Here is a 25,679-nt window from a genome sequence, read left to right as displayed (position 1 = left end):
TATAGTTGATATATAAAAGTTTTTGATTGGAAGGATGTACATTAAGATATGTCATGTGTGCGAGTGAGCTAAGTCGCTTCAGTCAAGTCCGTCTCTTTATGACCGTAGCCCACCAGGCTCCTCTGCCCATGGGATTCTCCAGGCAAGAATACTGGAGTGGGTTGCCATTTCCTCCTCCAGGGAATCTTCCCAACTCAGGGATTGAACCCACATCTCTTAACGTCGTAACCTGCATTGGCAGGCAGGTTCTTTACCACTAGCGCCACCTGGGAAGCCCAGGATATGTCATATGCGGTACACATATGAAAATGAGAATTTAATGGTTAGTAACTACTGACCCTACAAGTTCTGGAATTTCTTAAAGATCATTACAGAACTTCTCTTACATCTGACATTTTCATAATTCTTTAAGTTCATTACTAAATCTGACAGCTATTTATGGCGGACTGAAATGAAACTGGTAAGGGAAGCACACTGACTGATGCCTCCAACCATGGTCAGGCACCATAGGAACCGTTCATGTGAGTTATTTTACGACAGGAGGTCCTGGTAAGGGACACAGAACTCTCAGTCAGTCAGTCAGTTCAGTCGCTCAGTCGTATCCGACTCCTTGCGACCCCATGAACTGCAGCACGCCAGGCCTCCCTGTCCATCAGCAACTCCCGGAGTTCACTCAAACTCACCTCCATCGAGTCGGTGATGCCATCCAGCCATCTCATCCTCTGTCGTCCCCTTCTCCTCCTGCCCCCAATCCCTCCCAGCATCAGAGTCTTTTCCAATGAGTCAGAACTCTCAAGCCACCCCCAACTGGGGGAATCTGGGAAAGGTCAAAAGGTGACGCCACACATCCTGTCAGCTCCCAGAATCCTCCTCGCTGGCGTCCACCTTGGCTGAGAGATGCAGGCGCCACCAGGAAGGCCCCTGAGTCACTGTCCAGCCAGAGATGACCCGGAAACTAATCCCATCGCCATAAAACCCGAGAGCGTGAGCCCCGTGGCGGAGCAGTCCTCCTGGGCTCCGTTACCCTCTGGCTTTCTGCTCCTGCGGCGCCCCTTCCTAGTGAAGTCTCTTGCTTTGTCAGCATGTATGTCTCCTCGGAAAATTCATTCCCAAATGTTAGACAAGAGCCCCTTTCGGGCCCTGAAAGGGGTCCGCTTTCTACAATGAAATGAGTACCTTCAGATATAATCAAATTTGTTACCAGAAAACTCATGTCTTATCAGTTGAAACCTTCCTATACATTCCTCATTTGAAACCAAAGTCTGAATATCACCATTAGTTTTAAAAAATAGTGGATTACAAGAGGCATGGAATAATTCTATTCTGGGTTTAAACGTTTTATTCAAGACAGTTCAACAGGTATGTAGACTTAAGTCAGGTTGATACACCAATTTGAAACAAGTAATGGAAACGTGTTTGCTGATTCAACATTTTAAGTATATTGCACTTTATAGTTTTAAAGAGGCAGTAAGTGTTCAAAAAAGGACTGGGTGTTGAATCAACATTGAATAAGTCTGCAAATTTATGTCCAGAAACTGAAGTTTTCTGTTTTCACAAGGAGGATATAGTTTAATGGTGAGAAGTTATTCTTAGGAAGTGTGGAAAGCATCCGTTTTGCAGAAGACTGCAGTTTTTAACTTTGTTCAGAACAGTTTTGGTAGCACAGTTGTTTAAATATCGTTTAAACAGCATATCTAAAACTAAACTCATTTCTAGGTTTTGTGACAGTTGCATAAATGCCATCATTCACTTAGCTATCTAGGTATAAAAACTTAGATATAGTCTTTAATTCTTCACTTGTATTAAGTTTATTATGAAGTTCAAATTTTTCCTGTAATGTTTTGCATCTTGGATTTCATCTCCTCTCTCTCTGCTGCCCTCAGCAGTGGTTGAGTTCTCATCTCCTCTGGTGTGAAAGTACTGATTATCTAAAGAAATTATTCTATTGTCATTTGATCCCTTGGTCAAAAAGATCCCCTGGAGTAGGAAATGACATCCTGCTCTAGTATTCTTGCCTGAAAATTCCGTGGATAAAGTAGCCCGGTGGGCTTCAGTCCCTGGGATCACAAAGAGTCGGACACAACTGAGCTACTGAGGGCACCATTATATGAACCCTGCTACTGATCTAATATTTAAAAAATATTAGTCCCATTATATCACTCCCTTAATAAACTGTTGACTCCATTTTCTGCTGCATGAAATGAAAACTCTCTTTGGCTTTTAAGGTCTTCTGCCATTTGTATTTGTATCTTTTGTTTCTTTCCTAAGGGTGTGTGTGTGTGTGTGGGTGTGGGTGTGTGTGTGTGTGTGTGTTTTCCTCAATTCAGCCCATTCTTACTACATCACAGGAGCCTTTCGTTTTTGTATTTTGCCCGCAGATTTTGAGATGGTGCAGGTAAAGGGGGAAATTAATGACAGCACCAATATCTGAAGCTTATGTGACTAAAAATATGGTTAACATGTGGAGGAAATATAATTTAAAAAACCCAAAAGGAGAAGTAAACTGAAGAGGAAATCTTTTGAGCTGTGATTTGCATGTTTGACTTGTACTTCCTTAGCCCCATAGTAGCTGAGTCCATAAAACAGAAGCATACAGGTTGTACCTGGGAATAGAGTTTTCACTTACAGTAGCATTATGTCTCTACAGCTGACTGATGAAAATAAAACACCGTCAATTTCCAAAAACTAAGTTGATAGAGCCAAAGAGTTACTCTGATTTTAGATAAACTAAAAGCCAGAAGACATGGTTCTTTCCTGGACATTTTGAGCAAAGTGCAAGGGTATTTTGTTCTGTATCATGTCTGAAAGTGGGGAGCAAGAAGAGAGGGTTAATAATTGTAGACATCCTTTCCAGTGCTGTAATGGTTTCTAAAAATTGCTGCCTGCTTGGGTTAGTGCGTCCCAGGTCTGCTCTACAACTGGTTTTCATTCTCATGATGATGATGACAATTTCACACTCTCCACCTAAAACTTGGTGCTGCTGTGAAGTGTTTCATTTCTGGCTGTGACTCTCAACCATGTGTGTATTCTCTCCCAGCATTTCATGGATGGCCTGGTAGACAAATGCAGTAGAGAGAACTATGTATATTTGGGCAGAAAACAAAAAACAGTTGGCCTCCACAAAAATTGGCAGTGGTGAGACTTGGGGGAATCGTCATTTGCCTTTTGTGAATTTCCAACTGTTCTTCTGGATTATTAAGATAAAGAGAAAGCAAGACAATAGAAACAGAAAAGATGAACACTTATTTTGGACTTTCCAACCATGAAATGAGAAAAAATGAGATATACATATTTCACTGTTAACAGATAGCAATATTTATATTTTGCATCTAACAATGGTGAATGGTGCAAAGTTTTGAGTAAACAAAATTGGTGAGAACTTTCTCTTTTAAAATTAAACTTAAATTATGCTCCAAGGAGAAAGGAAAGAAGTTTTTAATTTCTTTGTCCTGTGGGTTTATATTTAAATAGGTGAGTGTTTACATAGAGATTGCTGCATATTTATATATATTATTTATATACATATGTAAACTGAGATTTTAAAAGGCAAATAGATGCAAGGGCAAATGCATTTATATATAAATGTAAATGATAGCCATATACACTGCTTCCTCTCATCCTTAATGACCTCTGCTTTTTACAGTCAAATGGCCAGTAGAAGTATTTTTGAAACACTAAAATATTAATGAAAACAATCTTTGAATTAGTGATATGAATTCTTATATTTTATGAGATACTAGCTTTTTGCTAAATTAAGTTACAGATAAAAATGAGTGTATTTAGACTTGTGGATATTTAAGAAAATGTATTTATATCTCCCCATCCCCAAAAATATACTCTGCTTTTTTACACTGTGTGCTGCTTAAAAGTGTTAGTTGCTCAGTCTTGTCTGACTATTTGGGACCCCATCAACTGTAGCCCGCCAGGCTCCTCTGTCCATGGAATTCTTCAGGCAAGAATACTGGAGTGGGTTGCTGTTCCATTCTCCAGGGAATCTTCCTGACTGGGGGATCAAACCTAGGTCTCCTGCATTGCAGGCAAATTCTTTACTGTCCGAGCCACCAGGGTTCCCCTATAATACCTTTAAAGTTACCTTTTGCTCACCTCTTTTCATTGCTTTTGTATTCTTAAGTATTTCTAATCAGTTCACAGGTGGAGAAAAACCCTTTGGGTTTACATTTATCAGAGAGCCACTGCGTTTGTTTCAGGGAACTCAGTAGGCTGTGAACTATATCCAGAGTTGCAAGTGTATACAAAGGAGGACTCACAGCGGCTTGACTTGATTCTAGTAGTCTGTTCTCTGGACATCCAGAAGCCACGGGACTGTAGACACTGCAGATTGACAGCCACAGGTCTTGCAGTTTAGAGATGACATGTGCCTTGAAAAATCTAGGCATTTAAAAGAAATCAACCTGAAATGCCTAAGATTTCTGACCCTGTACCTCTGTTTTTTAAATTTAATTGTTTGTGACTTTTGTTTAATTTATAATCCTAAATTTGCTTAGACTTCAGTTTAAGAGCATCTACTATAACTTAGAGAAAGAGTTGATGAGTCTGATTGAATTCTTAAAGCCGAGATCTTTCCTGACCTGGTTCTCCCATATTTTTTTATTTCCTACAATCCTTACTGTGGTTCACTGCCCTTCACACTGGCTCTTTGCAGTTCTTGGAATAATGGTTCAGGCAGACTCCCTCATTAGGGCGTTTGCTCTTGCAGTTTTGTCTTACTGAAGCACTTTTCCCCAAATGTCTGCATCACCCTTTCTCTCACTTACTCTACTGCTGAAATGTGGGCTCATGGGTGAGCCTTCCCTCGCCACCCCTCCATAGCACTTAGCACGACTGAAAAATACTATTTACAAATGCACTTATTTATCTACCATCCTCTGGCTACCCAGTTGAATGGATGTTCCAAGAGGCAGAAACTGTTTCCATAAGGGCGGAAAGTTTGTGCTTTTGGTTGCTGTTACTGTTTTAATCTGTATTTTTTTTTTTTTACTACTATATCCAGAGAACAAAGAGCTCTCAAGTATTTTTTTGAATGAATGAATGGTTAAGACTGATTCTAATATTGGTATACATTTGACAGCAATTAAATATAAGTCAATATTGAAAGTTCATATCCCTACTGAAAAGATAGCTGAAGCTAAACTCATCTGTGCATTAAGCTTAATCCTGTGTATTAACTGTTTTTGCAAAAACACAGTGTGTCTTTCATAGTACCATATACGTTTTGTGAGAGGACAAAGACCCAGGACTACGTAATTGAATTTACTCATAGCATGAGCCTGCAGTAACTATTCCTGAATGGGCTTTACTTATTTGGTTGTTTATTTGTTGTCTTGATGTATTCATCTTATATGCAGCTATAAGTAAACAATTGAATCCTATAGCCCAAGTAATCATGTATATAGTATCTTGCTTTCAGAAGGGAAAACAAATGTAAGATGCTCTGGATATGCCACTGTCTTCTGTATTCTCTGAAATCCCCAGAAATGTAATTTATATCACTCCACTTAGGGCAATGGACCCTCACATTTGACAACTTGTATAATGAAAAATTCTCCCAAGTGTTTTAACCAAAATCCTACCTGAAGTGCGGAGTTCATTAGGTCACCATCTTGTGATGGAACAGGCCCATTAAATCCAATTTTTAGTCAAGTTAAATCTTAGGAATGGATTCTGGGTAAATAGCATCGTTATGGCTAGGAACTCCAGCCAAGAAATCAAACCGCCTACATCACAGTGCGTCTTAAATGGAAAAAGGATGCCCTTTGTGTAAAATCACTTTGGAGAGGAGACAGCATGAAAGAAAGAGATTGCTATGAGCTAAAAGGGTTTTCATCAGGTGGCAGGGAATCCGGGGGTATTTGACTATAGCAAGCTGGCTGGCTGGCTAATGTGGTAGAAAACTGAGATATGGAGCAGTTTTGCATCCTGGGGATTCCTGCACTCCTAGCAGCAACATGGAATTTTCTAGAAGGAAAACCTGAAGGGTATCCAGGAGCCTGTTTGGTGAGACCACTGACATGTTTAGGAGACAGCTCTGAATGAGAAGGTGATATGGGTTAATTCACCAGGAGAGAATGAAGCAGCATCTTAAACAGCAATGGCAGGCATGTCTTCAGAGAAGGGACAGGACACGTGAGCAGGTGAATCTTCCTGCAGGCAATTAGTCCTGTCGATAACCAGCCAAATGGTCCCTGCATGTTCGCATGTCCTTGAAAAGCCAAGCAGTGTCTGTCCGCCCACACGCTGCTAATGAAGGGCACTGATGTATGTCCTGTCTCATGGAACAAAAATAAAAATACCTATTTAATTGGTGTGGATCTCTTTCATGCACTCGAAAAATAAGCAAAATAAGACCTATTCCTTTATTTTTTCTTCTCAGAGTAGTGATTTCCTGGAGGTCTAAGTGTTAGTTGCTCAGTCGTGTCTGACTCTATGACCCCATGGACTGTAGGCTGCCAGGCTTCTCTGTCTATGGAATTCTCCAGGCAAGATTACTAGAGTGGGCTGCTATTTCCTTCTCCAGGGGATTTTGCCGACCCCAGGGATGGAACCCGGGTCTCCTGCATTGCAGGCAGATTCTTTACCACTGTGCCACAAGAGCTTACAGCCCTCCTGGACTAAAGCAGTCATTTTTGCTGCGTATGTCCAGAATTTTGCCAACATAATCATATCATGCATCAGCTATAGGGCCTAAAGCAGAGCACAGCACACTTTGAAATCCTGCTTGGTAAAGAGGAACAGAGAGGTGATTTCCTCATACTCCCATGAATTGCGTGTTTCTGGGCTGAAGGTGGCTTTCAGAGTGCTGACGCATGCTGAATTTGACTTCACATTGACACAGAATGGCACTTACAAATTCTAAGCACCAAGTCCCGTTTTATTATCTGACTCCCATCACAGAGCAAAATGTTTTGAAAAAAACATGACAATAAAAGCCAAAAATGAAACCCTCTGCATTTATTAGCACTTATTAAATAATTTAAAAATCAAATAAACATCAAAATATAACTAGTCCACAGTCATTATAATTCGTACTATTTTTCCCAGTAAATTATTTCATTTTAATCACTTTATTGTGAGATTTTCATTAGACTTTTGAAATTTCAAAAATAATTTTATTGAGATAAACAGAAATTGAGGAACTTTTTGTGAAATGCCTGACCAGTAGTCTTCCATAACAAAGTTAAAAAGCTGAGAAACTATCAAAGATCAGAGGAGACTAAGGAGACAAGGGAGGAGACAGGAAGTCCAGGTGGCACAGTGGTAAAGAACCCGCCTGCCAATGCGGGAGACACAAGAGACACAGGTTCGATCCCTGGGTCAGGAAGATCCCCTGGAGTAGGCTACCCAGTCCAGTATTCTTGCCTGGAGAATCCCACGGACAGAGGAGCCTGGAGGGTCCACGGGTTTGCAAAGAGCCAGCCACGGGAGCACTGTCCACAGACAGAGACGGGACACTGAATGCAGCAGGTCACCTGGCTGGTGTCCAGTCGCCAAGTCATGTCTGACTCTTTTGAGACCTCATGGATAGGCTCCACTGTCCATGGGATTTCCCAGGCAAGAATACTGGAGTGGTTGCCATTTCCTTCTCCAGAGATCTTCCCCACTCAGGGATCAAACCTGTGTATTCTGCATTGGCAAGAAGATTCTTCACCTTTGAGCCACCAGGGAAACCCTGGACTGAACCCAAAGTGGAATAAGACATTGTTGGAAAAAAACTGATTTCTGAAAAGAATCCATATTTTCGATAATAGCATTTTACCAATGTTTATTTCTCAGTTTTAGAAAAATGTATCATGTTTATTGAGGATGTTAATATTAGGAGAAGTTGGGTGAAATATTTTACATTTTTGCTAGTGTTTTATAAATCTAGCAGTATCCCAAAGCAAGGAAATAATAACTTGAGGGCCTTTGCTTGGTAAACAGTCTATTACATCAGGTCTTTAGCAATCAGTTTTATCTATATGTGGTTGCCTGTTAATGTAATAGCAAAGAGATAAGATACTATCGAAAATACCAAATCTATTTTCCCTTATTATCCGTTATCAGATTTGTTCTATAGCAATATCGAGTGCCTAAATTGAAATACTTACGCCTCCTGACAATGTTTATTTCTCTCTTTAGCAGAAATTAGTGTTGTCCCATAGCTGGGACACTGCTGTAAGTGTATTTGTGTATTACCATGAACATTACAAGACTTCATTTGAACATCACCATGGTTCCTGAACCTCATTCCATAGTTCATCAGGCACTCTATCTATCATATCTAGTCCCTTAAATCTATTTCTCACTTCCACTGTATAATCATAAGGGACTTGATTTAGGTCATACCTGAATGGTCTAGTGGTTTTCCCTACTTTCTTCAATTCCAGTCTGAATTTGGCAATAAGGAATTCATGATCCGAGCCACAGTCAGCTCCTGGTCTGGTTTTTGTTGACTGTATAGAGCTTCTCCATCTTTGGCTGCAAAGAATATAATCAATCTGATTTCGGTGTTGACCATCTGGTGATGTCCATGTATAGAGTCTTCTCTTGTGTTGTTGGAAGAGGGTGTTTGTTATGACCAGTGCATTTTCTTGGCAAAACTCTATTAGTCTTTGGCCTGCTTCATTCCGTATTCCAAGGCCAAATTTGCCTGTTACTCCAGGTGTTTCTTGACTTCCTGCTTTTGCATTCCAGTCCCCTATAATATAAAGGACATCTTTTTTGGGTGTTATTTCTAAAAGGTCTTGTAGGTCTTCATAGAAACATTCAACTTCAGTTTCTTCAGTGTTACTGGTTGGGGCATAGACTTGGATTACTGTGATATTGAATGGTTTGCCTTGAAAATGAACAGAGATCATTCTGTCGTTTTTGAGATTGCATCCAAGTACTGCATTTCAAACTCTTTTGTTGACCATGATGGCTACTCCATTTCTTCTGAGGGATTCCTGCCCACAGTAGTAGGTATAATGGTCATCTGAGTTAAATTCACCCATTCCAGTCCATTTCAGTTCACTGATTCCTAGAATGTCGACATTCACTCTTGCCATCTCTTGTTTGACCACTTCCAATTTGCCTTGATTCATGGACCTGACATTCCAGGTTCCTATGCAATATTGCTCTTTACAGCATCAGACCTTGCTTCTGTCACCAGTCACATCCACAGCTGGGTATTCTTTTTACTTTGGCTCCATCCCTTCATTCTTTCTGGAGTTATTTCTCCACTGATCTCCAGTAGCATATTGGGCACCTACTGACCTGGCGAGTTCCTCTTTCAGTATTCTATCATTTTGCCTTTTCATACTGTTCATGGGGTTCTCAAGGCAAGAATACTGAAGTGGTTTGCCATTCCCTTCTCCAGTGGACCACATTCTGTCAGATTTCTCCACCATGACCCTCCCATCTTGGGTGGCCCCACGGGCATGGCTTAGTTTCATTGAGTTAGACAAGGCTGTGGTCCTAGTGTGATTAGATTGACTAGTTTTCTGTGAGTATGGTTTCAGTGTGTCTGCCCTCTGATGCCCTCTTGTAGTACCTACCATCTTACTTGGGTTTCTCTTACCTTGGGCGGGGGGTGTCTCTTCACGGCTGCTCCAGCAAAGCACAGCCACTGCTCCTTACCTTGGACGAGCAGTATCTCCTCACTGCCGCCTTTCCTGACCTTCAACATGGGATAGCTTCTCTAGGCCCTCCTGCGCCCATGCAGCCACAGCTCCTTGGGCGTGGGGTTGGTCCTCCTGGCTGCGCATGAGAAACGCTGGACTGGAAGAAGCACAAGCTGGAATCAAGATTGCTGGGAGAAATATCAATAACCTCAGATATGCAGATGACACCACCCTTATGGCAGAAAGTGAAGAGGAACTCAAAAGCCTCTTGATGAAAGTGAAAGTGGAGAGTGAAAAAGTTGGCTTAAAGCTCAACATTCAGAAAACGAAGATCATGGCATCCGGTCCCATCACTTCGTGGGAAATAGATGGGGAAACAGTGGAATCAGTGTCAGACTTTATTTTTTTGGGCTCCAAAATCACTGCAGATGGTGACTGCAGCCATGAAATTAAAAGACGCTTACTCCTTGAAAGGAAAGTTATGACCAACCTAGATAGCATATTCAAAAGCAGAGACATTGCTTTGCCAACAAAGGTCTGTCTAGTCAAGGCTATGGTTTTTCCTGTGGTCATGTATGGATGTGAGAGTTGGACTGTGAAGAAGGCTGAGCGCTGAAGAATTGATGCTTTTGAATTGTGGTGTTGGAGAAGACTCTTGAGAGTCCCTTGGACTGCAAGGAGATCCAACCAGTCCATTCTGAAGGAGATCAGCCCTGGGAGTTGTTTGGAAGGAATGATACTAAAGCTGAAACTCCAGTACTTTGGCCACCTCACGCAAAGAGTTGACTCATTGGAAAAGACCCTGATGCTGGGAGGAATTGGGGGCAGGAGGAGAAGGGGACAACAGAGGATGAGATGGCTGGATGGCATCACTGACTCAATGGACGTGAGTCTGAGTGAACTCCGGGAGTTGGTGATGGACAGGGAGGCCTGGCATGCTGTGATTCATGGGGTCGCAAAGAGTCGGACATGACTGAGCTTCTGAACTGAACTGAACTGAACTGATGGTTTCTGAGCAATAAAGTGCATAGGGTACAGGGAAAATAATTCTTCTGTAGGAAAGAATAGAAACTGTATTACCAGAGTTTCACGTCTCAGTTCCATTCAAACAGGATCTTTCTACCTCAACTAGAATTCCCAATCCACTAAAAATAATCAAGAGATAAATACTGATAATCTATATATGTCCCACTTTGCAAATGATATGTTTATTTACATACCTCCAATCTCTCAAATTTCTACTCAGATTCATGTAACTCTTTTTCACTTTCACAATACTACTATGACTGCTACTCTGCCAATAAAACAAAATCTGGAGAAGTATCTGTCTTAATCATTGTGAGCTGCCATAATGCAATACCGAAGACTGAGTGACATAAACAACAAACATTTATTTTTTTCACAGTTCTGGGGGCTAGAAGTCCAAGATCAAGGGCCAGTGTGGTAAGGTTCTAGGGAGAGCCCTCTTCCTGGCTTGCTCACAGCCACCATCTCACCACATGCCCACGTGACCTCTCTGGGAGGCATGGAGAGAGAGCATGCCCTCTGATGTCTTGTCTTGATGGTGATGGTCTTGTTGCTCAGTCATGTCCTACTCTTTGCAACTCCATGGACTGTAGCCTGCCAGACTCCTCTGTCCATGGGGTTTTCTAGGCAAGAATACTGGAGTGGGCTGCCATTTCCTTATCTAGGGAATCTTTCAGATCCAGGTATCCAACCTGAGTCTCCTGCCCTGCAGGTGGTATCCTGCAGGCAGATTCTTTACATAAGGACATAAACCATAAAGACACTAATCCCATCCTGAGGGCCCCACCCTCAAGATCTCTTCTAATCCTAATTACCCCCGTTGGGGCCCCACCTCCAAGCCATCACATTGGGCTGAGGAATCCAACAAACCATATGCTGACATCATATTACTATCAACATTTATATTACATCTTTTAATGTTTTACTTTGGGATGGAGATTAATAAGGGGTCCGCAAATAAATAACTAGAACTTTGCGTGTGAAGCACAAGCATGTAGAAAGAACAGCTGGAGCTCTGAAAGCCTAACTCTTTGTTTCCAGTGAGGGTTTAGGAGACTTGTGATGGGAGGAGACACATCTCCACCAGGTGGAGAAGAGATGTGGTCAGATGTGCTGGAAGTCCGGGGCTGCCCTTCACTCGCTTTGCAGAGCCACCAGGAAGGAGCCGGAAAAGTTGGCAAGAATAAAGTGAAATTGTGTATTTGAATCGTTATTCTATTTATTCTGCTTTTATGATGAAAGGGTCTTCATGTGACTGTTCTGAGTGCCTTTGAACAGGGTAAAGACTGTTTTCTAGTGAAAACAAACAATGCACACTCCAGAGGAATTACAGTATCTGGCCTGTATTAGTTCCCAGATGGTGCTAGTGGTGAAGAACCTGCTTGCCAATATAGGAGACCTAAGAGATGCCGGTTCAATCCCTGGGTCGGGCAGATCTCCTGGAGAAGGGCATGGCAACCCACCCCAGTATTCTTGCCTGGAAAATCCCATGGACAGAGGAGCCTGGAGAGCTACAGTCCATAGGGTTGCAAAGAGTCAAACGCAACTGAAGCTACTTAACCTGCACATGCATAGCCACTTTGCAGTTTAAATAAAGAAATAGAAAAGAAATAGAGTGATCTGATTTTCCGGCAATGGAGAATATTAACTCCTGCAAAAATATGCATTTCTATAAAACTTTGAAATAGGAAATTTGTATTTCTGGACCTCTTCCGTGGTTGAAAAGGAGACTCTTTTAATTACTTTGCCTTAAACATGCCTGTGGAGGGAGGGTGATAAGGTGGGCATGACTTAATAGTCTAAGAATCAGTCCTGTAAGTCAGGAGGAAGTCCAGAGAGAAGGGCCTGTGTTTGTGTAATACATAGCCCTATTTTTTTGTTTAACTAAAGCTGAAGAGATGTTTGTACAGACAGATGTATGTTCAAATCCTGATACTTTTTAATTATCTTTATCCTAAAGTATGGCAACCTCATATAGTGAATATGAGGATTGCTGCTTCTGTTGCTAAGTTGCTTCAGTCATGTCCGACTCTGTGCGACCCCATGGACTGCAGCCTACCAGGCTTCTCCGTCCATGAGATTCTCCTGGCAAGAACACTGGAGTGGGTTGCCATTTCCTTCTCCAATGCATGAAAGTAGAAAGTGAAAGTGAAGTCACTCAGTCATGTCTGACTCTTAGCGACCCCATGGACTGCAGCCTACCAGGCTCCTCCATCCATGGGATTTTCCAGGCAACAGTACTGGAGTGGGGTGCCATTGCCTTCTCCCGAATATGAGGATTAAATGTGTCTAAATTTTTAAATTTATTTAAAATTTATTTTAAAATGTTTGTTCCACCAATAAGAATTTAATTAATACTAGTTGCTATGAAAGTATAAAAGGATGAAACAGATGTATCCATTATAACAAACATTTCTCTTTCATTTTCAAAGTAATATATGAGCATTTAGGCTTTTTAAAAATTAATAGTACAAGATAAGTTAATTTTTAAACGTGATGTCTCTCCAAAGATAGGAAATTGAGCATTATAAAAGTACTTAAGTTAGTAAATTGTTACTTTATTATCATGGAAAACAGAATTGTGTGTCACTAGAATGGTAATAATTTTATATGGTGTTGATACCCAGATGATTTAATTAGACTGAAGAGGATTGGAACCAGTGCACTGAAAATCTCACAACAAAAAATTTTTTCACATACAACTTTATATTTAATATTCTTTTAAAGTTTTGCTGATATGTGAAAGAATAACATGCCTATGATCCCAATTTTTTCTCTCTGTAAAATAAGTGCATTTAAAACAATTTATTCCCACTGGCTTAGCTGAATAGATAAACCTCTGATGCTACTAAATGCATGTAAAAAGAGAGAGAATAAGATTCCTTTATTTCCTTTCAGATTTTCAGACGATGCTGGTTGGTTTTCAAGAAGGCATCTAGTAAAGGACCCAGAAGGCTAGAAAAATTTCCCGATGAGAAGGCAGCATATTTCAGGAACTTTCATAAGGTAAGTCACGGTCTCTAGAATCTCTGGGGAATAACTGGACCCTTGGCAACAACTGTGGAGACATTTCTTTTGATAGATAAAATCTGCAGAGGCCATAATGCATGGCTAGGATAAAATGTCCCTGTGCTGATAAAATGCAAAAGTTATTTTTCTCCTTTATTTTAATCATCTACTGTAAATGCCAGTGTTACCTCTGCAAAATGAAAGGCTCGTTTTTATTGCTACTTTGCAAAATGAGATGCCTCATAACTCAACCAGATCATTTCCCAAGGTGCTGAGTAGGCAGTTTCCCTCTGTTCAGGTTAATTGTGCATTTGTTACTTTGATTTTAACTGTGGGCAATGTTGAGGAGATAAAACTTTTGAGGCTGGTGTGAGCAGTGTTAATGACACTGTTAATGTACAAAGCACTTGCTGTTTACAGCTTAACAAGAAAGTGATCGTTGTGCATGCTGATATGCAGAGATGTGGCATAAATCCTATGAGTCAAATATCAATTTCCTAAAAATATGTGAGTATGAGTTGAAAGTTAAAAATATGTAAGAAATCACCATAGAATGATGCTGAATGTACTGCTGAAAGTTATCTCTGGTGATAATGTCAAAACGAGTTAGGTATTTGATAGTAGGGTGGAGGATTCACGATCAGAATGCAGAACTGTGGAGCAGCTTTGCCTTTTGACAGAATGCCCGCATAAGCTCAGGAAAGACTTTAATTCCTTCATGCGGCAACATGGAATAAGTTACCCTGAATAAGGTAATGAGTCTGTGGAATTTATTTTATGTGATATATAGTTCTAATTTCTTCTTTTATTAAAAAATAGAGTGTGTTCCAGGGATGTGGAGGGTGACAGGGCTACATAAGCATAGCACCAAGGATTTTTTGTGAAGGACAGGGAAGCCCTGGCTTGCTACAGTCCTTGGGGTCACAAAAGTTGGGCACAGCTTAGCAACTGAACAACAAAGGTTTTACGGAGAGTGAAGCTGCCCTTTTATTATAACGGTGAATGTATGCCATTATACATTTATCCAAAGCCATAAAATATACAACACCAAGAGTGAACCTTGCTCTAAAATATGAACTTTCAGTGATTATGTTGTATTAAAGTAGATTCATTCATGAGTTATAACAAATGTGCCATCTGGTGCGGATGTTACTAATGGGAGAGGCTGTCTGTGTGTGTGTGTGCGCTCAGTCATATCTGACTCTTGCGACCTCGTGGACGGTGGCCCTCCAGGCTCCTTTGTCCATGGTCCTCTCCAGACAAGAATGCTGGAGTGGGTTGCCATGCACTCCTCCAGGGGATCTTCCTGACCCAGGGGTTGAACCCGTATCTCTTGTGTCTCCCGCATTGACAGATGGATTTTTTACCCCTGCATCACCTGGGAAGCCCACGTGTACATGGGCGTGGGCAGTAAAAGGGAAATCTCTGTAATTTCTGCTCAGTATTGCAGTGAACATAAAACTGCTCTAAAAAGTAAAATCTATTAAAAATAGGTTATTCAGCAATCATGTGCTAACCAGTTATATTACACAAATAGCTGGCAGTCATTTGTATTAGACTTGAACCTGTATCATAAGGCTTAAAACGTGAACTTCTTTAACTCTCTATGAGGTATTCTATATATTAATACACATTTACGACTGGAGAATCCAAGTTTAAGTTCCTGCCAAAGCACTTATAAGCTTATGGGAGTTTGGTTTTCTCTTGAGTACATGGATTTTAAAATCGTTATATTACATGTCTATTTTTAGAGGAAAAGATACTTGTAGCCTGAAGTCATGTTGATATTTTGTATGATGATAAAGATCGTGGCAATAGTTTTAAACCTGACTTAATAAGAAACTGCCAGGTAAGTCTGTGACATTTAGTTTTTGAGTAAAATTTTCAAAGACTGAGCATAGTATATGTTCTTTGGATTCTGGTTAGAATACTTGCCTGCTGGTCATTGATGTATCCTGGCTACCCACTCTCTAGCCAGTGCATCTAGAATCCTCATACTCCGCCGTCTTTTACTTGACAAATGGCAATATTCCAGTATTGTAATCACTTATTAGGGTTAATAGTTTAGAGTGAGATAAGGTATCTGATTTATACCTTGCACTGGGCTCTTCACTGGGGATACTGAGATACACATACCCTGAAAGAGTTTGTATTCCAGTAAAAAGACACACATATGCAGATAAGTTTAATTCAATATGAGTAAGTCTTAATAAATTGAAAAGAGTTGAAGTCATAAAGAGTGTGTTCTCTGACCATAAATAATTTAAATTAGAAGTTGGTGTTATCAAGTAATCTCTAATTATTTGGGAATTAACATATTCCAAGGGGTAATAATCAAAAAGGAAATGCAGTAGTCACAGAGGCTATTAGCAAATATTCTAAACTCAAAAATCATAAAATACAAGTATCAACATGTGTGGAATATAGAACTACATGAGTAATTACAGGGAAATGTATATCTGTAAGTTCCTACATTACAAAGAAACAATAAATGGAGGAGAAAATATCAATGAAATAGAAACCAAAGTAATAATAAGGAAATTTTATAGCTGCTTCCTTAAAAAAGAAGGAAAGTCCATAGCTGCTTCTTAAAAAAAAAAAAAAAGAAAGAAAGAAAGAAATTTACTTGATAAACTGTTAACCAAATTTATCAAGAAAAAAACATTTTAAAAAATCAAAGACTTGGATGAGTAGAGGGGTTATCCACTACAAATTCTACAAATATTAAAAGGATAATAAGAGTATATTGTGAGCAAATGTGATTTAAAATTTTTGACAAATTAAATGAAATAGACAAACTCCTCGAAAGACACAAACCACCCAGGCTTATTCAGTAGTTCAAGATCTAATAAAAACTTTTAACTTATGGTTCAATAATATTCCTACCAAAAAAACTTGATCTCCATATCATTTCACTTGTTAATACTATAACATATTTAAAGTGAAAAAAGAATCCACATAAATTCTTAAGGAAAATATAAAGAGGAAACCCTTTCAAACTCAGTTTATCAGACTGATAAAACCAAAACTGAAAACCAAAACTAGACAAAGATATCATATGGTTAATTTAGCAAATATTGGCCATTATTCATCTAGACTAGATATGGTAATTTCAATGAATTTGATAGTATTGAAGTTGGAGGTTAAAGGACAAATTTTGGGTATAGTTTGTGAAAACAGACTGGAAGTACTTATGGATTAAATGTAGTGTGTAAAAGAAGGGTTAGACTCATGTACTTGAGCAACAGAGATGAGGAATGGTACATTTTATGACGATGAGGAAGAAAAGAGCAGCCTTTGAGTACAAATCAGAAGATTTCACTTAGCATGTATTAAATCTGAAATGTTTATTAGGTATTCAAACTAATATGTCAAGTAATCAGTTATATAAACAGATGTGGGCTTGGGTGGGAGAAATGTCACTGTTAAAGTTATTCATTTGACTGTCATTGGCATGTTGATAGTACTTTACTCTGGAGCACTGGATAAAATGTCATTAGGAGAAAATGAAGGAAAAGGAGATAATTAACATTCCAACACTTAAAGGATTAGCAGAGGTGGAGGGTCCAGGAGAGAAAGCTGAGAACAGCAGGCAGTAAGCGCAGAAGAATAACTTGAAGGGTAGACCATTGGAAACTAAGAGAAACCTGTGCTAAAAACATTTGAACATACACTTTAAAAAAATTCTGAACAAATGGTCATCTGTGTCTAGTAGAGATTGAGAAAGATGACAGAAGAGGGACTGGTGGATTTTTAACATGGTCTTCAGTGGCTTTGCCAAGAATTTTTTCAATGAAATATGGGGACTAATTTCACTTGGAGTAGCTTACATGAGATTGAGGGGGAAGAAACAGACAGCGACCCAGACAATTATTTTCAAGATGTTTTGCGGTAAAATTGAGCCTGTGTGTAACAGATGTTTTTAAAATATGAAACGTATTTAATATCCTTGTATGCCAGTGGGAATGATCTAGTAGACCAAAGATGTGATGATTAGATGTTTCCTTTGTATAATGATAGGGTTTGGTCTTGAACAGAACCGGAAAGATTTCATTTTAACAAAAAAAGAAGAAGAAAATGACTGTAGACTTAAATGGGTTAAATAAAAATTTATGTTAGAAAATTATCACTAACGCTTTTAAAACAAACACAATTTATGTATGTGAGCTTTCTCCAGTCTGTGAAAATTGAGTCACGAAAGATCCTGTGGAGCACAGTGAGAATAGGAATGGTTCATCTTCTAATAAATAACTAAACAGATATCACTGACTGTAGCTTGGAGCTTCCTAAAGCACATTAATAACTAGATTCAGTGTATGTGACAGCTAAAATTTACTTTTCTGGTGGCTGTGTTATGAAGATTAAAGTTTTCTATTATTACAACTTATCCTTCACAGCATTTGAGAGCCTAATTCTGTTTCCTAGTGATTTAAATTTCCTTTCAGAAATTTCATCTTATTTTTTCTTTGGTGATTGCAAAGTAATACCATGAAGTTAGACCAGTTTTGATATGGAAGAACAATTTCGTCATGATTCATCAGTAATAAGAAATCTTAAAGGGTGTATTCAGGAAAATATATAAATGATCTCTTCTCTTATTTTAATACTGTTTTAGCAAGTTTTGCCTAATGCTTGACTGGCTATCTTATTATAGGCTTAGAGTAAAAAAAAAAAAAAAATCACAAGCTTTGCACTTTGTATATGTTAAATTTGAAATGTCTCTTAGGCATCCAAACCAAAATATTTGTGTCAACCTCACTACTTCTCTTCTTCTTCCTACAGTCTTAACTAGCTCCATGACACTGATTTTTACTTCTTTTTTTTTCCTTAATATACAGCTAGCATTATTTAAAGTCTCATTTATCATCTCTTCTATTATTCAATACTGCCATTCTTTATCACTCACACACGATAAAGTTGAAACCTACCCATCAAAATTATATCCCCTTTAGGCAACTCTGATGTTGCTCAAGTTAAAGTAAAAAGTTTCCATGTAAATAGTTGCTTTCATTGGATGAGATAAGGAACGTACAGATGCATCTTGCCTATAAAAGTAATTTCCATTCTGCTACAAAAGAAAAGAGGCTTGCCCTGAATATTGGGAAGTGACGATCAAACCCAATTCAGTATAACAAATAAAGTGCTATTTTAATAAGATATGTAAAATATTTTGGCCACCTGATGGAAGGAGCTGACTCATTGGAAAAGACCCTGATGTTGGGAAAGGTTGAAGGCAATAGAAGCGGGCAGCAGAAAATGAGATGGTCAGATAGCATCACTGACTCAATGGGCATGAATTTGAGCAAACTCTGGGAGACGGTGAAAGACAGGGCAGCCTGGCATGCTACAGTCCTTGGTGTCACAAAGAGGCAGACACGACTTAGTGACTGAGCAGCAACAGCAAGACACATTGTTCTGTGAGACAACAATGTCCAGTGACAAAGTAGACACTGCAGTTCAGAAGATGAAGATAAGATGCTCTTCTTTTCCCAGGAGGGAGAGTTGCCCTCCTTCTCCATGAGTGCTGAGCCATAAATAAGATACTACCTGTGAACTCCTTGAGGCTAGAGCAGTCAGAAAATGTTGAGTTATTATCATTATTGTCTAAAGTTTTTACAATCTGAGAAAGTAAGGTTACAAATAGCTAACTATAATGAAATACGATGAAATGTAATAAAAGTACAAGGGAACAGTTGTCACCTCTGGAGGACAGGACTTTCCAAGGAGCTTCTTTAGATTGCTCTGTTTTTAACAAAGCAAAATAATGGAGAGGAATGCATTATATGGGAGAAAAGGTGAATAAACATACTGAAAAGTCACACTGTGTGGTGAGTTGAAGACAATCTGAGGAATCTATCTAGTGTTGGCAAAGCTTGAGAGGAGGATGGATGGTAAGCTCGAAGGACGTGGATGGGGTCAGTGAGGGGCCATAAACGCCTTCCATGTGACTTTAACCTTTGTCCTTTAAGCAACAGAGCAGTTGTGAAGGGTTTTAAATGGTTTTTCATATCATCAAATATGTATTTAGAAAAAAACAAGTTTGTGTGACATCACGTCAAATGGATAGGCTAATAGAAGATACACAGAGAAACAATGTAATTAAATGCTGTAATATTGTCATTTCCCCAAAATAGACAACACGCTCCTGAATGGAGAAAAGTGAAGTGAATGGAGAGGAGATAGATTTTGGTGATATTTTCCAGGTACAGTCAAGGAGAATTAGGAAGACTTACTGGAGACGTGGATGGACCTAGTGTCTGTCATACAGGATGAAGTAAGTCAGAAAGAGAAACAAATATCGTATATTAGTACATATCTGTGCAATCTAGAAAATGGTACAGATGAACTTGTTTCCAGGGCAGGAATAGAGATGCAAATGTAGACAACGGGCATGTAAATCAGAGGGTGGGGAGGGTGGGATGAACTGGGAGAGTGGCACTGACATGCATGCACCGCCACGTGTGAAACAGAGTGGGGACCTGCCGCACAGCACAGGGAGCTCCACGCCGCACTCGGGGTGACCCAGGGGGCAGGGCTGGGGAGCAGAGAGGGGTCCACGAGGGATGGGCACACGTCTACATATACCTGATTCACATCATTGCACAGGAGGAGCTAACACAACACTGTAAAGCACCTGCAATAAGAAAAAAGACTTAGTGACTGATCGGATATCGGGGAAATAGAAGAGAGAGGAGTGAGACTTGATGTCTTTCAGGAACTGGATGAGGGATGGGTGGCCGTGCTGTTCACAGAGACAGGGTGAAGAAGAGGTCATTGTTCACATGTTAGATTTTGAGGTATTTATATATGGTATATTGGAGAAGGAAATGGCAATCCACTCCAGGACTATTGCCTGGAAAATCCCATGGACAGAGGAACGTGGTAGGCTACAGTCCATAGGGTCGCAAAGAGTCGGACACGACAGGTATCTACTATTAAACAGTTGGAAGTGCAGCCAGATTATAGTGAAACTACCCAAGAGATCAACTGAACAGAATTCTTATGAAGATGAGAAAAGCCTTGAAGTGAAGTGAAAGTGAAAGTCACTCAGTTGTGTCTGACTCTTTGCGACCCCATGGACTATACAGACCATGGGATTCTCCAGGCCAGAATACTGGAGTGGGTAGCTGTTCCCTTCTCCAGGGGATCTTCCCAACCCAGGGATCAAACACAGGTCTCCTGCATTACAGGAGGATTCTTCACCAGCTGAGCCACAGGGAAGCCCAAGAATACTGGAGTGGGCAGCCAATCCCTTCTCCACCTGATCTTCCTGACCCAGAAATTGAACTGGGGTCTTCTGCATTGCAGGCAGATTCTTTACCAACTAAGCTATCAGGGAAGCCCCTTATCAGTATAAAATAAACCATTTTCTCTAAAAGACACTGACCTTAGTTCCAACCTTAGGGCGACATCAAGATATTTCACAGATATTTCAATTATAAATTTATCTAGAGTTACAAACCAAAAAGTGGAAACTTGGACTGAAAAAAAAAACCCAGCTAATTCAAGGAATGTTAGAATATTATGAAAAGTCCCATTTAAATGAGAAACTGCTAGTAAAATAAACATGAAAATCCTAACCAGTATTATTTATAAAATGTATAGTCATTACCAAGAGTCTTTAAATATACTACTAGCTGAAAAATGTAACAATTCTAAAGAGATAATTCTAAAGTCTTCTGGAATTTTAATGCTGGAGAAGACTCTTGAGAGTCCCTTGGACAGCAAGGAGATGAAACCAGTCCATCCTAACTCTGAATGTTCATTGAAAGAACTGATGCTGAAGATGAAGCTCCAGTACTTTGGCCATGAGATGATAAGAACCGACTCACTGGAAAAGACCCTGATGCTGGGAAAGATTGAAGACCAAAGGGGAGACAAAAGATTGGAGACAACCCAGAGGATGAGATGGTTAGATTGCATGGCCGACTCAAGGAACATGGATTTGAGCAAACTCTGGGAGACAGTGGAGAACAGAAGAACCTGGTGCCCTACAGTCCATGGGGTCACCAAAAGTTGGGCACAGCGTAGAGACTGAACAACAGCAACAGCCTCCGATAGTCAGGTCAACGAAGAAAGGTCTCTGTGTGAAAACATGTGGCATATTTAAAAATCTTTGTTTTCCCTCAAGCATTGATGGTCAGTCCAATTATCAGATCACCAGAACTGGGGAAAAAAAAAAATAGACTTCATTTTCAAGATGGCCTAAAGATATAGACCTTTATGGATTTCCCAAATTGTTCAATTTGTTAATGTTTAAATACTAAAGCTGAAACTCCAGTACTTTGGCCACCTCATGCAAAGAGTTGATTCATTGGAAAAGACCCTGATGCTGGGAGGGATTGGAGGCAGGAGGAGAAGTGGACGACAGAGGATGAGATGGCTGGATAGCATCACTGACTCGATGGATGTGAGTCTGAGTGAACTCTGGTAGTTGGTGATGGACAGGGAGGCCTGGCGTGCTGCGATTCATGGGGTCGCAAAGAGTCGGACATGACTGAGTGACTGAACTGAACTGAAATACCTTACACTTGTGATTAGTCAGTTATTTTGATATGCTCTAAAATACTCTGTAATGTTCGATAGAAATTAATTAAAAAATCAAATGAAATGTTTCCAACCTAAGTGAGGGGCATCTGAAAAATAATCTAAAGATACAATTATTTCTGCACCAAGTTTAAATTAATGCTATACTCTATGTGGAACATACATATTCTAGAGCTTATGAGTATTAATGATCTCATTTAGACATTTGATATGTTTACTGTGAGAGAGATCTTGCAGCATAAATCAATTTTTATATGAAACTGCCATAAGATGGTATGTACTTTTTTTTACTTCTTGGTAGAAAGAAATTTGAAATTCAAATCACTAGCTGCTGAAGCGAGTTATTAAAAATGCATTAGGGTTGAAAATGTGGCTGTATATAATTGTCATAACAGATATTCAAAACAAATTTATCCTCAATGAAAACTGAGCTAAAGCAATTTACATAGAATCAGCTAATAAATTTTCCTTAATTTCCTAAGCAGATGAAAAAGAAACAGTTTATAGAAATTTTAACAAAGTAAATATGAGTGCAGTCTGTGGGGAGGAAAATATAAATAAAGTCCCTTAGAAGGATGAATGAAGATAGACCTATGCAAAGTTCCCAATCTACGTGATGCAAGAAAAGCAATGCTCGTTTTGGGACCAGTCTTATTTCTAAATCCCCGACAATCTGACATTGAAAACATCATCTTATTCCATCCTCTTTATTCCTATTGGAGTTGTCAATATTTAACTATATGTAAACATCCAAGAGAACTGGGGAAAAGATGAAAATGTCCTTATGAAGACTAGCCATCTGTAAATAGAGCATATCCCTTTGCTAGAAGCAAAAGCATCGGGAAGTGTGAAAGCAGCCCTGTGTACAATGTGGTGTCTTGAAGATTTTCACTTTGATTCCATGAAGAAATGGCTTAATGCTTAGATGAGCACCTCCTGGGCACCATGTGAAGAATAATCATCAGTGTGGATCCTCCTGAAACCAGAAGTTCCCAGAGTGATATTCACTTATTCGGGTTAAGGCATTGTATCCACTTGTGTATTTACTCATTCATTCATTCATCCTCCTATAATCCCTTACTTTGAAGACATCTCAGTTTCTTGAACAGAAGCCTCCATGGACACACACCTTGGTCCCTGCGGCAGTCACAGTTAATCCATGGTCATTTATTAATTGTCTCATAATATCTGAGCACTAGTGCTTGTCATTCAGGGAAGACTCATAGAAATGGAGTGCAAAATGTTGGTTTGATGTAGGATAAGATGAAGGAGGGCTATGCCCAAGGATGGATGCACTTGACTGACAGAGGTGGACATCAGCAAGAAAGGCCATGGGTAAAGACTTCTGGATGGAGAGAATTTGTGAAGTTGTGCTCTCAAAATAATAGGGAACTTGCAGAGTTAGACTTGATCTTGGTAATATTTGAGTCAAGGCCAGTTGAAATTTTGCAGCATCTAAGAAATCTTCAGTAATGATTGTTCTGTGTGGTTTAAGAAAGTCTTAGAAAAGCAACCACTCAGTCATCAGGATTTGTTTATTACCTACTGGGCCATGAGAGTCATCTCTTCAGTGAGAAATAGGAATCACACTCTTAGAAAATACCTGTAAGAGTATTCTGGGCTTGATTTAGAGTATGCAGCAGTAGGATTTATGTTAGGAAAATTACTGTCTTTGTTCACTTTTTTAAACTACTCACTTGTGTGTCATCTACAGTGGTACTACATCAGGGGAAAGCATAGTGTGGTTTAAACAATGTCTTTCTCTCACTTTCCTATCTGTAAAATGCAAATAATATTATAGCTCAGAAAGTGCGATGACAATTTCATATAAGATGATGTGTAAATGTAAAACAGTTATGGTTGTACAAGTCATTTCTGCCTCAGATTTTGCATCTTTGAAACCAGGGACATTTTTCATACCAACTTTAGAAAAATTCTGAGACCAATTTGCATGATAAAGTAATTTATAGTTTCAAACAAGCCATTTTCCATGGTAAATCAGATAGTAATTTGAGAAAGAATATTCAACAGTGTGATTTAGTTATGACATTATTTCCATCATTTCTGAAGCATTTTTACATATATATAATGGATTTAGATCCAACGCCCTTAATTATTATTTCAGAATATCATCAATGCATCTGGAGTTTTTAAAAATCTCTTTTTTACCCATTAACAAAGTCTACTTAATTGTGTAATATCTGACAGATGCAGCAGGAGAAATGGTAATTGCATAATGTTCACTGAGGATAAATTGTTTTTCTATCATTAATGGATGGAGAAAGCAATGGCATCCCACTCCAGTACTCTTGCCTGGAAAATCCCATGGACGGAGGAGCCTGGTAGACTGCAGACCACGGGGTCGCGAAGAGTCGGACACGACTGAGCGACTTCACTTTCACTTTTCCCTTTCATACACTGAAGAAGGAAATGGCAACCCACTCCAGTGTTCTTGCCTGGAGAATCCCAGGGACGGGGGAGCCTGGTGGGCCGCCGTCTATGGGGTCGCACAGTCGGACATGACTGAAGCGACTGAGCAGCAGCATCATTAATGGAATGCTATGTATTATATTTCAAGTAATGAATGCATATTTATTTACAACTTACAATTTTAAGGATGTTTCAGTGAGACTTTATTCTTGAATTATGACTTTGTACCTTGCTATAAATAACTATATAGCATCTTTTATTTTATAAATAATGGTGTTTAATATTTGTTTCAAATTTATATAATATTTTAAAAATTATAAATCCTTTTTACATCTAATACTTCAGTAACAAAAGGTAAAATTTTAATTGCCCATGAAACAGTCTTAAGTTACAAACCAATAATAGCCTCTAACCTGATTTTATTTAGAGAACATATTCTTAGTTTAGGGAACCATAGGCTTTGAGAGTCAGTGAAATTCTTGTTTTGATGATAATTATTGCATTTGTTAAATTATGTGTAAAATTAATTTTGAAATCAAAATTATTTTTATACATAATTTGATGTCTATCCTGAAGAGGTGATTGAATTCCTTATGTACAATATTCAGGGAAATTAATGTTTTTCCCCCATTTATTTGGAGACAGAGAAAAAGAGAGAGAGATTGTTAAGTGTTATGCAACTATTTTCCTCCTAGTTTTCCTTTGAAACAAGTTAATCATAGAAATCCGGGTACTATAAAATTAAAATTTAATCAGATTTGCACTAGACCGTATTTCTCCACTAATCCTTTTACCCTTTCATAAAAAGGTTTTCTTGGTGTAGTGGGAATTGTCCTAATCCTGGAGCTACCAGGAAGTTTTCCTAGTCTTAAAGCTGGTACACCCGACTTTTAGGTGTACCTAAAAGTCAACTTTGCTCTCTTTTATTCCAGTTCTACCTTGCAAGTAAACTCACGAGGTCAGACCCATTATTATCCCCAAGCTTGGATATTTTATGCACTTTAATCACATTCGAACAATAATTGGAATATTGCTTTCACTCTAATGGCAACCCACTCCAGTATTCTT

The 25,679-nt window shown here is 39.2% G+C and overlaps 1 protein-coding gene across 1 annotated transcript in view; it reads left to right on the top strand.

The window, feature by feature from the left end:
* Positions 1-25,679, top strand: part of DOK6 (docking protein 6) — a 412,757-nt gene that overhangs the window by 125,008 nt on the left and 262,070 nt on the right. Inside the window, exon 2 of the mRNA XM_019986984.2 lies at positions 13,524-13,631. Within this exon, the coding sequence (XP_019842543.2) occupies positions 13,524-13,631 (108 nt within the window). The remainder of the gene's footprint in view (positions 1-13,523; positions 13,632-25,679) is intronic.

The sequence above is a fragment of the Bos indicus genome, chromosome 24 (genome assembly GCF_029378745.1).
Source record: "Bos indicus isolate NIAB-ARS_2022 breed Sahiwal x Tharparkar chromosome 24, NIAB-ARS_B.indTharparkar_mat_pri_1.0, whole genome shotgun sequence".
Lineage (NCBI taxonomy): Eukaryota > Metazoa > Chordata > Mammalia > Artiodactyla > Bovidae > Bos > Bos indicus.
This window is presented reverse-complemented; position numbering and strand designations above follow the sequence as displayed.